The 17,797-nt window shown below is 39.6% G+C and overlaps 1 protein-coding gene across 1 annotated transcript in view; it reads left to right on the top strand.

Moving 5' to 3' along the window:
* Positions 1 to 17,797, top strand: part of kiaa1549lb (KIAA1549-like b) — a 59,176-nt gene that overhangs the window by 20,047 nt on the left and 21,332 nt on the right. The window contains exons 2-7 of the mRNA XM_077564523.1: positions 3,994 to 4,323; positions 7,651 to 8,103; positions 9,382 to 9,497; positions 12,831 to 13,050; positions 14,011 to 14,144; positions 14,303 to 14,471. Coding sequence (XP_077420649.1) covers positions 3,994 to 4,323; positions 7,651 to 8,103; positions 9,382 to 9,497; positions 12,831 to 13,050; positions 14,011 to 14,144; positions 14,303 to 14,471 — 1,422 coding nt within the window. The remainder of the gene's footprint in view (positions 1 to 3,993; positions 4,324 to 7,650; positions 8,104 to 9,381; positions 9,498 to 12,830; positions 13,051 to 14,010; positions 14,145 to 14,302; positions 14,472 to 17,797) is intronic.

Genomic DNA, 17,797 nt, shown 5'->3' with positions numbered 1-17,797 from the left:
TTCAAAACTCAATTTGCAACGAACCCTTAACCCTAGTTTAACACCCATAACCCGAGGATCGTTATCCAGAGCTTACTTAGGATCTCATCATGTGAATCACCTGTGTTAGAGGAGGGAGACATCTAAAACACGCAGGACTGTGGCTCTCTAGCACCGGGGTTGCCTACCCCTGGCATCTGCCATCAAGAAAGACTCAAAAGTCTTGAAAGAGAAGATAAACATCTCGTTTATGGAGCACATGTCGACATCTCTGCATGACTGCAGTAGTTAAGTGTTTCCCGGGCCGAGGTCCAGACAGCTGATGCATGTCACTGAGCAAAATAGAAAGCACTGCATTGTGTCACCTCAGCAGTGGCCATCACTGCGCAGCACACACAGGACAGGGCGCAGGATGTCAGGACCTTCCAACCGTCCCACCGACTTAAAGTCACACCATGAGACATCTAGAACAGCTTGGTTGCATTAGCGTCCAGTAGGGGTGCGCAAAAAAATTGATTCTCCTAAGGATCGCGATTCTCATTTAGTACGATTCAGAATCGATTTTAAATGTCCCAAAATTGATTTTATTTAAATTATTTTATACTGTCTTGCCCTTGTTTGAACGTGCCTTTATTGGGAGCGCTGTTCATGTTGTACACGATTTGGCCACTTAGGGGCAGTGTGGTTCTGCATGTTCTGATACACTGTTAAGTTGTAGCCATATTTAGAGTAGAAGGAAAAAGTCCCGATCAAGTTATTCCGATAAAAGTTTTTTTTTTCAAAAAAATGGATTCTTCTAAGAATCGCGATTCTCATTAAGTACGATTCAGAATCGATTTTAAATGTCCCAAAATTTATTTTATTTAAATTATTTTATACTGTCTTGCCCTTGTTTGAGCGTGACTTTATTGGGAGCGCTGTTCATGTTGTACACGATTTGGCCACATAGGAGCAGTGTGGTTCTGCTCGTTCTGATACACTGTTAAGTTGTAGCCATATTTAGAGTAGAAGGAAAAAGTCACGATCAAGTTATTCCAATAAAAGTTTTTTTTTCAAAAAAATTGATTCTTCTAAGAATCGCGATTCTCATTTAGTACGATTCAGAATCGATTTTAAATGTCCCAAAATTGATTTTATTTAAATTATTTTATACTGTATTGCCCTTGTTTGAGCGTGCCTTTATTGGGAGCGCTGTTCATGTTGTACACAATTTGGCCACATAGGGGCAGTGTGGTTCTCCACGCTCTGATACACTGTTAAGTTGTAGCCATATTTGGAGTAGAAGGGAAAAGTCCCGATCAAGTTATTCCAATAAAAGTTTTTTTTTTTTTTGCAATGTAGGAAGAGCATATGCCGGTGAGTAATGTTAAGATGCTTCTCTGTATACATTCCTGAAACGTTTTGTATGAATAGCTGTTCTTTTGAGTGATAAAAGTGCCACGAGTAGCGACCTAATTAGCATTAGCAAGTCAGACTGGAGTAGATCATGACGATTTTTTGCGCACACATGAATTGAAGCAAAAATCATTGTCAATCAAAAATCGTTCCGCATCGAAAATCGATTCTGAATTTAATCGCAGACCCAAAAATCGGAAATTGAATCATGAGACTCATTCCCACCTCTAGCATCCTGTATGTGTGTGCGTCGTCCATGAAAAGAGTCCAAACCTGAGGGATGCCTCTGGCACCTCATCAGAAGCAGATGATCCTAGTTCTGAAATGTGTTTCTCTGCTCGCAGGGTTCTCTGCGCCTCTCTTTGGAAATGTACTCTCTTGTTTACCATTTTCTGCACTCAAAAGCACAAAAACAGCTGAGAGCAAAAGGAGAAGTAGTGTATAATGGAGCACGCAGTGACATGTCGGACTGCTGGTTACTCAAACATAGTGCTATCTGCTCAGGGGATGAATATAAAGCATTTGTGTGGACTTCTGAGAGAAAGTTTTAAATTGGAAAAAAATGACTGAAGGGGTGGAAAAAGAAAATATTTTTAAACATATTGTTAGAATATGTTTATTCTTCTTGTGTGTCCCACTGTGCCGCTTTGCCAACCAGATAAAGTAACCCAAAATATTCAAAACAGCTCCTTGACAATCACAATGTACAGTGCCTGACAAAAGTGATTCGAACCCGAACATTTCTGCAGATATTTAATTGTATCTTTTCATGACAATGACACTTTAACACAATGAAAAGTAGTCAGTGTTAAAAATAAAAGTGTCAAAATAACTCAAAAGACGGCCATTAATAGCTAAACAACTGGCAACAAAAGTGAGTACACCCCTACATGAAACTGCCCAAAGCGTCAATATTTTTGTGGCCACCAATGTTTTCCATTCTTCATTTCCTTCCCTCATTTCCCAACTGCACTTACTCACCCGAAGTTGTCAGCTTCACTTTCTCATTTCCCTCCTGCAAGCCAAAACTTCATTTATCTGATCACCTTGCCCTCCCTGGCCCGTTGTTTAAAAAAAAAAAAAGCATCCCATATGCTTCGCTCCTTTAGAGCAGGTGGCTAACCGGCGGTAGCCAACACCTCAGCGAGGATTGGCATGCCAATCCGTGTTAGCAGAGCAGGAGAGGTGCTAGAACGTCCATTTTGTTAGTGACCTTATGGCAGTATTGAAGCAGCTCACACATTCTTTGGTTTCCATAATAGCTTCACATTTAATAAATGTTTTCCATCTTTGAATAACAGCTTAAGATTGTCATACAGTGATGATCATAATATTCAGTTAATCACAAGACAGGAAATATGCGGGAGAAATAAAGGAAGGCACTGTGATATTAATCAATGTTCTCTTATTACAGTTTTAATGTAGAAACCTCATACACACGTGCAAGTCATTTTAAATCGACATGAACAAAAATGACTGTGCTTGACAACGCTGCGCATATTTCACTTAATATTCAAAGTTCCCCTTCAAATGCCATAATGTGCTGTGAAGGAGAGCTATCTGGATGCACTTCAGCACGCTGAGGGGATGGAAGATAGTCACAGGAAACCCACTGATGGATCTGTCGGTGATTGGATGTGAATAAAAGCGGAGAATGGGATCAGCACTAGAATAGATTCTGAGCTGGGAAATTGTTTCCTGCAGTTTTTTGATTATTATAACGTGAATGGCAGTTTCTTTCTGCGTTTGACCCGACAAGCAGGTCTGACTAGAAATGAGTCCACCATGATCAGGGTCTACCTGAATGCTAGATGGGATAGCCCGCATGCTAATTGGTACAGTGGCTACTAGCTATAGGGATCGAGATTGGGCATTTTGACGAATATCGGTATCCGCATTTAAAAAAAAATAAAAAATCTGACAGAAGATAAAAGGTCAATATAAAACCATTTAAATCTCAGGGAACTATTTATTTACATTTTTTTTGTTAACTTTATAAGAGATGCTGCTGACCCTGGGAACTTTCTGAACCTTTTGTTTTTGTTCAACATTAAAACTAAGGATTGTCAAAGTTAAGATTTTAGGTATTTTTAAATTTAAATTAAATTTTTTGGGGGGGAAAAAAATACTTGTTTTAGTTTCCATTTAACTTTTTAAAACGTACTGATAACCTTTGGAGCTCCCTGAACATTTTGTGAGAAATTTAAAAGAATGTCTATTGTCTAAGATTTAAAAAAAAAAAAAAATCAACAATTTGAAAGTTGAATTTTTTTTTTCAATAAACATGCTTTAAGACATTGCAACAAAGTCAAAATTGGCATTTGTATTAAAAAAATTTTTTTAAGCCAATATTCCCCAACTCCCCCCCTCTTTTTCGGACTGAAATTGAATATCGGCTCCAAATATCGGTTATCGGCCTCCTTGACTACTAATAATCAGCATCGATATCGGCCCTGAAATCGGCCTATCTCTACTATAGTACTGTAGAGAAAGGTCTGCATCAATATTTGTGTCAGGGTGTTTTCATTTTTTAAAGCCTGAGAAACCAAACTATTTAACAGTAATAGTAGCCTGTATCTGGAATATTAACCTTACATGGCCTTTGTATTCAATTAACAGAAAAGAACACCTATGATGCCTCTGGCTCGTCCTTACCAAGCGACCCCGCAGTCCCGGCTGCTCCTGCTCATCCATCGGCTGGCCAGCGGGTGCCTTTTGCGGCCCCCCATTCAGAGGCTGGCTCAGAATCTGCGGGGCAAGGCCTATCGGGCCTACCTGCCTTTTCGTCTGTCTTAACTGTCATGGCGGAAACTGTCAAACACCCAGAGAGCCTTGGCCGTAGTCGAACTTCCCCGACACTCTCCACTGATATCAACATCACCCAATGGCCTTCACACAATTCCAGCCGAGTCGCAGAGGCGCCGTCTTCATCGTCTCCAGGAAGTTCATGTAAGACTGTCTGGCTACTCACACCACTTTTTTGCTTTTTCCATGATGGTGAATGTTAGGACACACGTGCTCTTTGTCGTCTCCATCTGCCATTCTGCGGAATTTTCCTCTCAAGGTCATTGAATAGTTCATAGCGCTTGTTCCACTGAATTAAACAGTATCCTCCATCCATATTCTATATCGCTTGTCCTTATTTGTGCTGCGGATGAACCTATCCCAGCCGACTTGGGACGAGAGAAACAGGGTACGTCCTAGACTGGTCGCCAGCTAATTGCAGGACACGTATTGACTAACAACCATTCACACTTTTATTCGCGCTTCTGGAAATTTTAGCGGCCAATCAACCTAAGATTCATGTTTTTAAAATGTAGGAGGATGTTGGAGTACACAGAGAAAAAAGGCCAGATGAGGCAAAATGTACTAACCACTAGGGGTGTGCCAAAAAATCGATTCTCATAAGAATCGCGATTCTCATTTAATACGATTCAGAATCGATTTTAAATGTCCCAAAATCTATTTTACTTAAATTATTTTATACTGTCTTCCCTTTGTTTGTTTGTGCGTGCCTTTATTAGGAGCGCTGTTCATGTTGTACCCGATTTGGCCACTTAGGGGCAGTGTGGTTCCACGCGGTCTAATACACTGTTAAGTTGTAGCCACATTAGAGAGTAGAAGGAAAAAGTCACGATCAAGTTATTCCAATAAAAGTGTTTTTTTTTGCAGCGCGGAGCCATTCTTTTGAGTGATGAAAGTGCCGCGAGTAGCGCGCTAATTAGCATTAGCGAGTCAGACTGGAGTAGATCATTACAATTCCTTGCACATCTATAGATTGAAGCAAAAATCATTGCCAATCAAATCATTTTGAATAAAAAAAATCGTTCTTAATCGATTCTGAATCGAATCGCAGGCCCAAAAATCGGAATTGAATCAAATCGTGAGACATTCAAAGATTCCCACCCCTACTAACCACCTTTCCACCATGCTGCCCCAAACCATAACGTTTACATTGTTATTGGCTCTTGCTTAGAAACTGTATTCCAATCATTTTTTTCTATGAATTATCTAGTCAATCCACCAATTTCAAATCAGGTATCACAAATCACACCGTCTCGTTACCATCATCATCTCCAGCGGTAAAAAGGGCAATAAATTGAAAGTACACCTCATTGATTCATCACTTGATTATGTCCAAGTAGTAAGTAGAGACACATCATTCACTCAATGGACAGCGTTCAATTGAAAGAACTCACAAGCTCTCAGTTAGGATCAATACGAGAGTTGCGTATACAAACATTGACCGTTATAAACATCTGTCTGCGCAGTGATCTGATTCATCTGGTGTCCGTAGAGACATCTAAACATGATTTACTCGTGACAGATGGACACATTCGGCCTTAAGTCCCTGACATCAAGGAAGAAATATTATGATGTCTGCACAAATCTGTTATCTAAAGCTTACCTGATATCTCACCTCTAAAGCCCGAGTCCACCAAGGCTTGAATATAGTGTCGGATAAATTCCACTAGTCGAGTAATCAAGTCATAAATGTGAAGTGAGTGGAGGATGACAAATGTACTGTCGTGTTTTTTCTCAAAAATGATAAGACTGTCTTTGAAGCAGAGCTACGCAAGTCATTTAATTGTGACACGAAGGAAGGATCACAATTCTCTGTCGAGTAATCAACGGACCAAATTGATGGGCGCTCCAATGAAGAGTTCGGGCAAAGTCATAAAATGCTTATTGGAATGAAGCGAACCTAGTGTGCTTGTTTCACAGATAAGTCCAAAAACCCTAATAGTGGTGGCGGCGCCAATAATGGCCAGCATACGAAAGCACTGAGGTATTAAGAGCTATTTTCAGCTTTGGCACAAAAGTAGTAATGGCAGCAAATCGAAAGTGGAGCACCACCAAAGATGAACCATTTTGAAAAAAAATGCCTTTTATCGGAGTTTCTGGCTTTTATTTGTCAAATTCAAATTTAGCAGCAGATGGAGCATCACGTGAAGATCCAAATTCGGACACTCGTGCACGTGCATGCGTAAGATTTGATTCATCAAATAGTAGTGAGTAAGTAATTGTTCTTGTTATCGATTGTGGTTCTTTCCTACACGAGAATGAGCTCATCTTGAGAGGAGCCATTCTGGATGTTACTTCGAAACAAGCCTTCCTACCAGGGTTAGAATAGTTTTTTTCCCCATTTCGTTTCAACTTTTGATTCTTTAGAGTTGTTTTGTTAGACCATCCTTCGGCTGTACAGCCGTCAAGTAATATGGAAATTAAGGGTGTCAAAATGCATTCATTTAAAGTTCCTTTAACGCCACCATGTCAGGATGGGGGAGCTTGAGGACCCAAATGCGGGAAGACAGGGCGAGGAGGCAGAGAGGTTCAATCAAAAGAGGGATTTAATTAAACCAAAAACAAGAAGGTAAACGAAAACTAGAACCAAAACATGAACCAAAACATGGGGGGGGGAAAAAGACAAGGCAAAAACGGGCAGCATGACACAAGGAAAAACAATGAACCGACACAGACAGAGGGGAGACAGCAGACTAAATACACAGACACTAACGACACAACAAGACACACCTGGGCAAGACACCAGTGGCCGAGGGCACTGATTGGATCACACGAGGAAGGGCAGGATCACACTTAACAAGACAAGGAAGACACACAAGGAAAACAGATCCAAACATGACACACCATTTTTTTTAACGCGCGATTAATCACTGCCCCTTACTACGTCCCCCTCAAAATTTAACAGCAGTAAATTTAATAATAATGCATATATTTGTGGAGACTGGGGTCAAGTTGTATTTTACAATTTTAAAAGTGTGCAGAATTTCCCAAGTTACATGTTAAAGATAAGCTAGCTCTTAATATGCAAAGAAAAATGCATTGAGCTGTCACCAATGTCTTACAAATGCAATTATGCCATCTAGTGGCAGAAACATAACCAACACAAATCAATATCACACTCGTTTTTTACAGTACAGCACATCTTTTTAATTTTAACTAAATTTGATGAATTATTATAAAAAATACTGTATCAATGACTAAAAGATGCAGCCATTTTTGTATTAGTTTAACATTTTTTTCCCCACTTTTATGTTAACAAGAGTATGAAAATATTTTATTGTACATTTAGATGTAAAATTTGCGATTAATCGTGAGTTAACTATTGAAATAAAAAAATTTAAAAAAGTAATCGCCTGACACCCCTAATCAAAATGAATACTGAAATCAACCTCACAAGCTCGTGTTAAGAAGGACTACAAAGACCAAATTCCACTTGAGTAATCCCTCCCGCTAATGCTTGTCTTTGCACAGCTGCGGAGAGGGACAAGCTAACCGCCGGGACATCTCGAGTGTCCGCACCCGCCAGACTAGCCCCTTCCAAACCCACCGGAATGACTCCTCCTGGGCCCACTGAGAGGACATCTCAGGTATCACCTCTGACTGCTGGACAGGAAACCACAACAGCCTCCGTGAAGCTCAGCACCACAAGCGTGGCTGCAAGCGGCACTACAAGATTGCCCCGCAGTTCAACGCCTTCGCCAAGAGTCACCACCGCCACGCAGTCCGCCCCCATAACCACGCTGCTGCCCGTGACAACCACCACCACCATCAGGGCTCCATCCACCAGGAGAGTTTTCATACCCCCAATCTTGAGGACGAACCCTCAGAGAGGAGGAACTACTGTCTTCATCTCCCCTTTCACCACCACCACCGAAGCTCCACCTCAGCAGTGCAATATCACTGAAAGAATGTGGGTGAGAACAGGTAAATATGACCCTTGTTGATTTGCGGGGTTTGGAGGGTTACTTTTAAAATGTAATCCATTACAGTTACAAGTTGCCTGCTAAAAAAAATGTAGTTGCTAAAAAAAATGTAGTTAGGAACGTAATCCAAGTACCATAATATTAAAGTAATGTAACTGGATTACTTTTGGATTACTCCAATATTGAGTATGCTCATGAAGACAAAATAAAAATAAATATCACCACAATATATATTCTATACAACGTGCCCCTGCTATTTGCGGGTCATAGGGACCTGTTCAGCCTACAAATAGCAAAAATCCTAGTGTAATTAAAATTGATTGTTTGCTTGATTGATTGATTGATTGATTGATTGATTGATTGTCCATATGCTGTTTTCAAACTGTCACTAAAAGCAACCACACCCCACAGTTATATAGCTAGATAGCTATATAGCTAGCTAGATAGATAGCTATATAGCTAGCTAGATAGATAGCTGGATGGATGGATGGATGGATGGATGGATAGATAGATAGATAGATAGATAGATAGATAGATAGATAGATAGATAGATAGATAGATAGATAGATAGATAGATAGATAGATAGATAGATAGATAGATAGATAGATAGATAGATAGATAGATAGATAGTCATCCAATGAGGATGGCGATATGTGACATCAACTGCAAAATGAACTTTTATCCCAGTCACAAGTTTAGCCGTGTATATGTTGTGCATGATGTTTAAATAGTGAATTGGTGGGAGGAAGATTTGTTTGGAAGGCGTAACTCACATTATGGTTGTAGGCTAGCGGGCTAGCTAGCAAGACGCTACAGCGCGTAGCATGCCGCTGGACTCTCAGCTCAAACTTTCACTCCGAGTAAGTTCCAGTGAATACCGGTCGCCATTTCCTCCTACCGTCCGTGAAGCTTTTTCAAACTGCCCGCGTGTGGAGGACATGACTAGTCACTTCGTTCGTTCGTTCCCACCTCCCCGACATGTAGCAACGGTCCCACTCGCGCGGGCGTGCGCGCGCTCTCTCTCTCTCTCGCCCTCTTTCGCACTCTCTCTCATCGTAGAAATTGTAATCCCTCTAAGTAATCCCTATTTTTAATAAATGTACCTGTAATCTGACGACATGTTTTTTCCTGTAACTGCAATGGAATACAGTTACATTTTTTTTGCAATCTGATTACGTAACGGCGGTACATGTATTCCGCTACTCCCCAAGCCAGTTAATTTGTATGTTGTAGATCACCTCTCAGTTTTGAATTCATCTTTTCACTCCTGTGTCATAGTTGTGTCCATCTACGTGAGGAGGAACAGGCTGGACAGCATCCAGAGGCAGAATCTGCGCCGGGGACTCAGTCAAGGCCTCCGCAAAGCGCTGAATGATAGCTCAGCCCAAGCACAGGTTGAATCACTTAACTGTTATAAATTTGCTTTCTTGAAACAGTGCACGTAGAGTACATTTTTAAGCAGAACGCAGACTCCCTCATGTATACATTGGGGTACGCTCTATCCAAATCCCTGGATAAGAAATGTTGCTCACAAGATTAGCACTCTGTAGGGTGCATGGTGAACCTTTAACAAAAGAGTTTTGAGTTTGTTTGGATGTCCACGTTATAGCAGGCATTTCCTGGTTTACAGAAGGCAACAGGATTTTTAGTTCTGTAGAATAGGGAACGGTTCCATTGTTACCCAAACCATCACATTCTTGACTTTTTTTTGTGCAAGTTTTTTTTTCCAAGTTAACACTATGCTCCCCTTTGCGAGGATGGCTCGAGCCTTGTTTTTTTATTCCACCCTCTACCTCCTTCACGTCTTCCCTTCTTGTCTCATTTACTCCCAGTCATTTTCACTGAAGCAACCCCCTTCGCTCCCGGCTGTTTTGACTAAAGGCCCACAGAATATTGTGCTCTACCAAAGAAGATTAGAGTAGAAAGTATATTTCTATATCTGTTTCCGTTTTGCAGCAATTAGCATTAGAATATAGCTAAGTTTCATCATTGTTGACAAATCTGTTTAAAACAGTGGGGGAAACAGCATTTTGCAACATGGCCCTGGTCGATCTCTTATACTCTGCTGCCACCTGCTGGCCGTTTTTGTAATAACTACCATTGCTTCATGCATTCTCTTCAGTTCAGAGGCTGCATCAAAGCCTTTTGTATGCTCTAGCATAAAAAAAACGACTTTGGAAGCATTGTGATATTTAAAATAGAACATATTTATAGGACTCTTTTTAGCGAGTACCGAAAGGGATTTCCATCCTGTTTCCCTCTTATGGTGAAATTTCATTGCTCTGTACTAGTGCATGTGTAATGACAATGAAGATTTTCCATTCCATTTTTGGATTACATTGAGTAGGTATAGCTGATGAAGTGTCCAGTGGGTTCAATATGGTTTCAATATATTAAAATACAACTCTGTTTTTCGTTGTAATCATCATCCACCTTTGCATGAACTGCTTGCGGGCTTTCATCTTCTCAGCATTCGTCAACACTTTTTGTTGTTTCCCTTGACACACATTTGAAAGTTTACTAACTCAAAGTAAATTGCACACTTAGACCCAAGGACCCTCATATAGGCTAAGTGAGGACTGATATAGAAATGAGGTTGAGTGTTGCGTCCCACAAGGCAGTGGGTGATGAGGTGCGGTGTCTAAATGAGGATTGCAGCAGTCATCAAACTGACATGTCTTCTGATTGGCAATTGAAACAACTTGCATATTGATGTTTGCCGTCTCTACGTCACACCAAGAGCTTTTTTCGTGTCACTAAATGAGGTTATTATAACACTTCTACACCACTGCAACCTAGCCTAACATATTGCTGAATAAATACCTCATTCAACGCTACCTAACTGAAGGTCAATGCTCTCCCATGTCTCCTTGAAGCTCACAAAGTGTCTTGCCTCACTGCACTCCCCGCACCCATTTCACCACGGGATCCGTGGGCTCCTTTTAGTGGCGCTGCGCTCTCACTCAATGGGACGCAAGCTGCTGGCAAGGGCAGTCAGTCGCCTGTGTGTTTAATTAAGGCTTATAAATGGTTGGGAGGTGAGCAAACATGCAGATGTGACACTGATAATGGTAAACCAGTTTTGAGGTGCCAACTATGTCAATTTTAATGTATATTTCTTGGATAATTGCTTTTACTTGCATTGGAAGTTTGAAGTTAGCCACTGTTAACTCATTCACTGCCATTGACGGCTATAGACGTCAAAAATTACTTTGAACTATTTCTATTAGTTTAACTTTTTTTTCACTTTTGTTAACAAGAGTTTGAAAACCTAGAAGAAAATTATTGTACATTTACATTACAAGTTATGCGATTAATTACAATTACAAATTTTAATCGCCTGATGCCCCTAATTTTTAATAATTTAATCGCCTGACGCCCCTAATTTTTTTATAATCGTTTCTTTAAAAACAACAAAAGTTACCAAAAGTGGAGAAAAATGTTAAACTAATAGAAATAGTTCAAATCAATTTTAGACGTTTATAGCCGTCAATGGCAGTGAATGAGTTAAAATAATATTAAGACCCAGTTATACAAATTAATTAAACACATTTTAATTATGATGAAATGTAAGTCCTATGACTTCACATTATTTGTGTCATTATTTTTATTTTTTTCGGTAGTCATGGACAAATGAAGCTTCATGAAGCACTTGTGATATTTTTGTCTCCTTTAGTTTAAAGATGCTTCATTTGTCCATCACTACTGAAAAGAGAAAATAATTATGTGAAGTCTTAGGATTTACATTTCATCATAATCAACTGTGTTCAGAAAAGAAAACCCCAACAAGTAGTGATGGGAAAATGAAGCTTCATGAAGCTTCATGAAGCACTTGTGATATTTTTGTCTCCTCTAGATGGCACTCTTCGTTTAAAGATGCAGTGGAAATGTAATCAATTTACATCGCATGAACTTTCATCTTTAAACCAAGAGCACCATCTAGACCAGAGGTGGGCAATCTCGGTCCTCGAGGGCCGGAGTCCTGCAGGTTTTGTAGGTTTCTCACTTCCAACACAAGCTGATTCCAATCAACAGGATCGTTATCAGGCTTATGCAGAGCTTGCTGATGAGCTGATCATATATCAGCTGTGTTGGAGAAGGGCAACACGCAAAACCTGCAGGACTGCGGCCCTCGATGCCCACCTCTGATCTAGACGAATCAAAAAGTAACACAAGTGATTCATGAAGCTTCATTTTCCCCTCACTACTTTCTTTGTGCAGGAGCCACAAAAAGGTAAAACACAGTTAATCATTTAGTGAAGATGTCTGCTTTAGATGCATTTGGCTGATATCTTGGTATATTTACGTGTTAGTAATGAAGTTAAAACAATATTCTTATTCAAATTAGAGGTGGGATTAACTTCTGCTATTAGCGGCGTATTTTACCAATGACACCAATCATCATAATACAAGGATAATCCATAAAACTATTGCCAGGAAGCACCTTAATGTAATGTAAATCCACAATAAAATGTGTTTTCTTTGGCTGTTTCTTTGGCAGTTTCACAATACATGGAAGAGAAACCTCCAATCTCATTAAAAGTACAAAATCATCATAAAGCATCCGTTGGCCTACTTCTATATTGGACAGCCATGATACAGATATTTGATGCTATTCTATATGTGCCACTGTACTGCAAGTTCTCCACTGCTTCTTAACATATAAAAGGATACAACGTGAAATGGATTGGATGTTTTTTTAAATAACCTATTTGTAATGTTTTTAGGTGGAGACTGTATTTGGTTCACCCAACATGACGGTGGCTTATCACGTGACTGGAAAAGACATGGTTTACGTCCCCTCCATGGTGCTTTCGGGCTTAGACGGGTATGGTCGCGATAAGCTGATCGCAGACCTGCGACAGTACCTCCCCATGGTTACAGCCCTCCCCATTCCCATTGCAATGTGGAGAACCAGCCCGGCTCCTGGCTTCCAGCTGAAAACAGGTCAGGAAGAAAAAAATAAAATAAAATCATCTTAAGACTTTCTGCTATAGTTAGATTATTATATTATGCTTGTGTGGTGTTCGTGCATTGACTTTTAAACAGGAACAAACTATGAAGAATTTCCTTTATCGTAACACTTAATCACAATGTAATAGGAACAGCAATAATAATACAGAGGTGCCTTAAGGTATGAGTTTAGTTTGTTCCATGACCTCACTTTTATGTCAAATCATCTTTTCCTATTTAAATAAATGGATATGCAATTAATCCGTCTCAACCCCCTCAAAATGCCTGAAATATTTTTTTACAAACATGTTTTTCATCAGTATTGTACTGTACTGTATTGTACTTTTTTTCTGTTGAGTGACCTTTTGGTGTTTGGCAGACCAATTAAATGATACATTACCGCTACCAACTGATCATTTCCTTTCACGTCAGTATCAAGTCAGCGGTTAATATAGCAAGACACTTGTATCTCAAGACACTACTTTACTGGTCAAATTGGTTAATGGTTATAATAATAATAATAATAATGGTTTTGAAAATGGATAAATGATAATAATAATAATAATAATAGTTTGAAAATTTGATAAATAATAATAATAATAATAAATAAATAAATAAATAAATAAATAAATAAATAAATAAATAAATAAAAAATAATAATAATAATAATAATAATAATAATAAATAATAATAATAATAATAGTTTGGAAATTGCTAAATGATAATAACAATAATAATTTTTAAAATTTACTATTTATATTTCTCAGTTCAGCCAGTTTTAGGGTATATTTTTTATATTTTTATGCATTTCATTTTGTATAACATGAACTAGAATTGCAACAAATATCTTGACATGTGTTGGATGAAACTACAGTGAAGAGTCAGATTGTGTAACAGACTGAAATAAGACCATGTTAAAATAAAGGCTAACATCTTCCACTGTTTCTTCTCCAGTTCTGCAATTTGTGGGAGCAGCTGATGATCCACGCTCATGTCAGTTTTCCCAAATGATGGAGGAAAGGCTGAAGAAGGTTTTTTCTGAAGCACAGGCCAAAGTGCTCAGTGTCAACAGCAAACTGTCTGTACAGGTAAGGAAACTGTAAGTCTTTCTATTTTGGATGTGGGGGAGTAAAAATAATGGATTTATGTATTTATTCTATTTAAAAAAAAATGCATTCTTGCTTTTCCATACTTTTCCCCTAATGTAATTTTCTGTTTCGCCTCGTCTTAATTTGCCCGTGCCCAGATGCTGAGTGTCTCCCAGGCTGCCGGCTCTTCTGCTGTGTCATTGGTTTACAGTGTGAAAAATGGGACTGTCTTTCTTAATGGCACCACTGCTTCAAACCTCCTTGGTCAGCTGTCTTCTGAGCTGGTGGGCTACTTCCTCTTCTACCCACCGCTTATCGTCGCTGAGCGTAAGTCACAATTTGGCTGGTGAAGCACCTCAAATGCAATTTTATTTTTTTTCTGGAGAGCTCAGTATTGTTCATTCGGCAATTTTGCCGATTTGACATGTCATCATCATTGCTCTCTCTTAAAAAAAACAAAAAAAACAAACAAACAAAAAACGTCAAATGCAATTTTACGGTACCCCCCCGGATTGATGCCACACTATGACCTTTTTACCTGTTTGTAACAAAGCAGGCTCGTCGTTTATTTTTCTGGAGCGTTGTTTAATATGAGGTGATACACTGATCTACCCTCCCATGATTCAACCTTATTGCGACCTTGCAGTGTTATGGTTGCTAAAACACAAATTAACTGTGTGTGTTTCATCTCAGGCTCATTTGCAAGCCAAGTTCTTCGTTTATGTTTTAGATGTACTTAAAGGAGAAAAAAGCAATGATGACAGGGAATCAGCATGAGCCTAAACAGCATTCCCGTAGAGACCCAGTGTGCCGTCTGTTCTCATCCCATATGCAGCCTCAACTGCTTTGAGTCAAACACAAAATCCTTCGGTCTAATAAGAAGCAAATTTGAAACTAATTTTTTTAAGCCCAGAGAGAAAATCATTTATTTAGTTTTATAAGATTGTCTACAAAATTCATGATTCTGCTCGCAAAGCTGGGGTTACATACTCTGAGATGCGATAGAGTAGTTTAGTGTCACACACAAACGACATCGCCCGAGGGGATACACTGAAAGACTATAAAAGAGTGCATAAACTGTATTGTTTTGCATTTATTTCTTACAGTAGATATTGAAATTGACCACAAACTGCTCTGTGTGGCAATAGGGAGGTAGATATTTCACACTCCAGCGAGTTATTTGGAATAGTGTGCCAAACAAAAGATTGCTTTGTCTTGACTGCCACAAGTCAAATTGTGTCCGCATGGAAAACAATTTCAAGCTTATCGGCAACGTTTTTGTTCACGCTATAAATGTTGGTCCTTTTAAGTGGTCTCAAATGCAATATGAATCAGGAGCTTTTAGCTAGAAGTGATTCTCCAATACATTAGGAGAAGATATTTGAATGGAACAAGTTGCATTCAATGCACTTTAAAAAAATAATAATTTTCACTATGGCAGATGCTACAAGCATTTGAACCAACTATTGACATATGGCAGTTTTGTTTACATCTAGCGTGACGATGTATCTGGATGGCGTTAATGAGCATTGAATTAAGCCCTCATTAAAATGACATTAGGGAGTGAAGCAGCCTCAAAACACTTTTTGTGCCAGCAAGGAAAAAAAGACTCCAAAGTCTAAGAAAAGAGTAAAAATGATCATGAGACAAAACTGCAAATGAGGGTATGCTTGTTTTTCACCACGTCCTTCAGTGACATCACTGTTGCTTGCAGGAGGCGTGACTCCCTCCTCACCTCCAAGTCAATTTGTACCGGAAATAATTAACAGCAGGGGATTCTCTCACCACCTTTGGACTTTGCTCTAACACCGAGTGCTTCTGTCGTGCCGCTTGTGGGCTTTTTCAGATCAGGTCAGCGAAGTACCCTGATGCCTTTTGTTTACAAACATTATGATAAGGTGTATTGTTATGGGTGAGAGATGTAGTGGAATTTGAATCATTCAGGCTCAGATTTAATGCTCCTTGAAGCCAAATCCCACCAATGGGCAGCTATTTTCGCAACGCCCCTAAGCTGGCATTTGGAGGCTTACAAGATCAGCTTCCCATTAAAACAAATTGACACAGAGCCAATTATTAATGGCCATGAGAAGGTAAAAACTGCCTACTTCGCATCACCAAATCTGATACAAACGCATCTGCTGACATTGCCTTGACCTAGCGATAACCTTCTATAGATGTGTTCCCGCGAGTGTTGTGATGATATTGTGTGCTACAGCAATTTGAACAATACCCCAGTGCAGTTGAGTAGTTAAATGAACCTGGTCCATGTGGAGTTTTGGCTAGTACGGGTCTGCATGCTTTAAAAGGTGCATTCAGTAGCAAACTGGGATAGGAAGCTGATACGGAGGAACTTGCAAGACTTGATCACGCCATGGGTTTGTCCCCAAGAATTTCTATAATCTGACCATGACGAGTCTAGATGAAGATGAGCATACACCGTGAGAATTGGATGAATGCAGATAGATGACCAAAACATCCTATTCTTCTAGGTTGACAGTTTGTAGTGATGGCAAAATGAAGCTTCATGAAGCATTTGCGATACTTTTTGACTCCTCTAGATGGTGCTCTTGGTTTAAAGATAAAGGCAAGTGCAATAAAAATTGATTACATTTGCATTGCATCTTTAAATCATGAGTGCCATCTTGAGGAGTCAAAAAGTATCGCAAGTGCTTCATGAAGCTTCATTTTCCCATCACTATCTACAACAGCTTCAAATTTAGCTTCCCAACACCTACAGGACTAAAGTGGAACAGCAACATCCCTGCAGCTAATCTCTGCTTTCAATTCTGAATCCCCCCTTCCTGTTTTCCTCAGCCACCATTCTGTTGTCATGCCTGAGTGTACATCAGTCTGCTCTCACAGGCCAGCAATGCAGCGTCCCTGCAAACACTGCAGCAGCCCACAGCACAGGAGCTTAATCAAGCAGGAAATAGATGTAAAAAAACAACAACACACACAGCATCAGCCAAGGCTTTGGCAGCTGAGCGCTCTCCTTGCTGCTGTGTTTGTCTGACTTGCAGCCAGCTCAGATTTGTATCTCACTAAATCAGATATTTTACACCTCATAACCAGATTAGAGTGATTGAATCTCCAGCTCACACAGAACATCGATTGTTAAAACGACTGTTGATGTTAGCGCAATGTGATTAAACAATCGTTGTATTTTTCCTGCGTCTCCTAAAAACAATAGAATTGGTGACTGAAACAAGAAAGCAATTTGTTGACAAGCAGTTTGAAATTATGTTCAGCCATAGAGGAACTACAGCACATGATGCATTGACTTCATGAGCTTTAAGGAGTACCTGTGGTGATCAGGAGGAAAAATAATTGTGATCCAAACGAGTTTTTGTTACAACTGGTTGTATTAAAGCCAGTTTATAATAGCACCCGGGACCAATTATTCAGAGACATCGAGGAAGCTGATGCGTGCATAATATCCTTGGCCTGTAGGAGGCGATGCCGTGACATAGAGTCGTTGAAACGCAAATCTGGATCGCGATAGAATTCTCGTCTTAGAAAAAAAATATAATGGCGAAATGCAAAGCTTATGGACTTCTCAATAACAATAAAAAACACGAGGATAAGCAGGTATTGGCGGTTAAAATAGAACACAGAATTAGTATTTCTATATCACACACAGTTATCTCATGTGA

Source organism: Vanacampus margaritifer, chromosome 4, assembly GCF_051991255.1.
Source record: "Vanacampus margaritifer isolate UIUO_Vmar chromosome 4, RoL_Vmar_1.0, whole genome shotgun sequence".
NCBI classification, from domain to species: Eukaryota; Metazoa; Chordata; class Actinopteri; order Syngnathiformes; family Syngnathidae; genus Vanacampus; species Vanacampus margaritifer.
The sequence above is the reverse complement of the archived record's forward strand: the minus strand, read 5'-3'. Positions and strand labels throughout refer to the sequence as shown.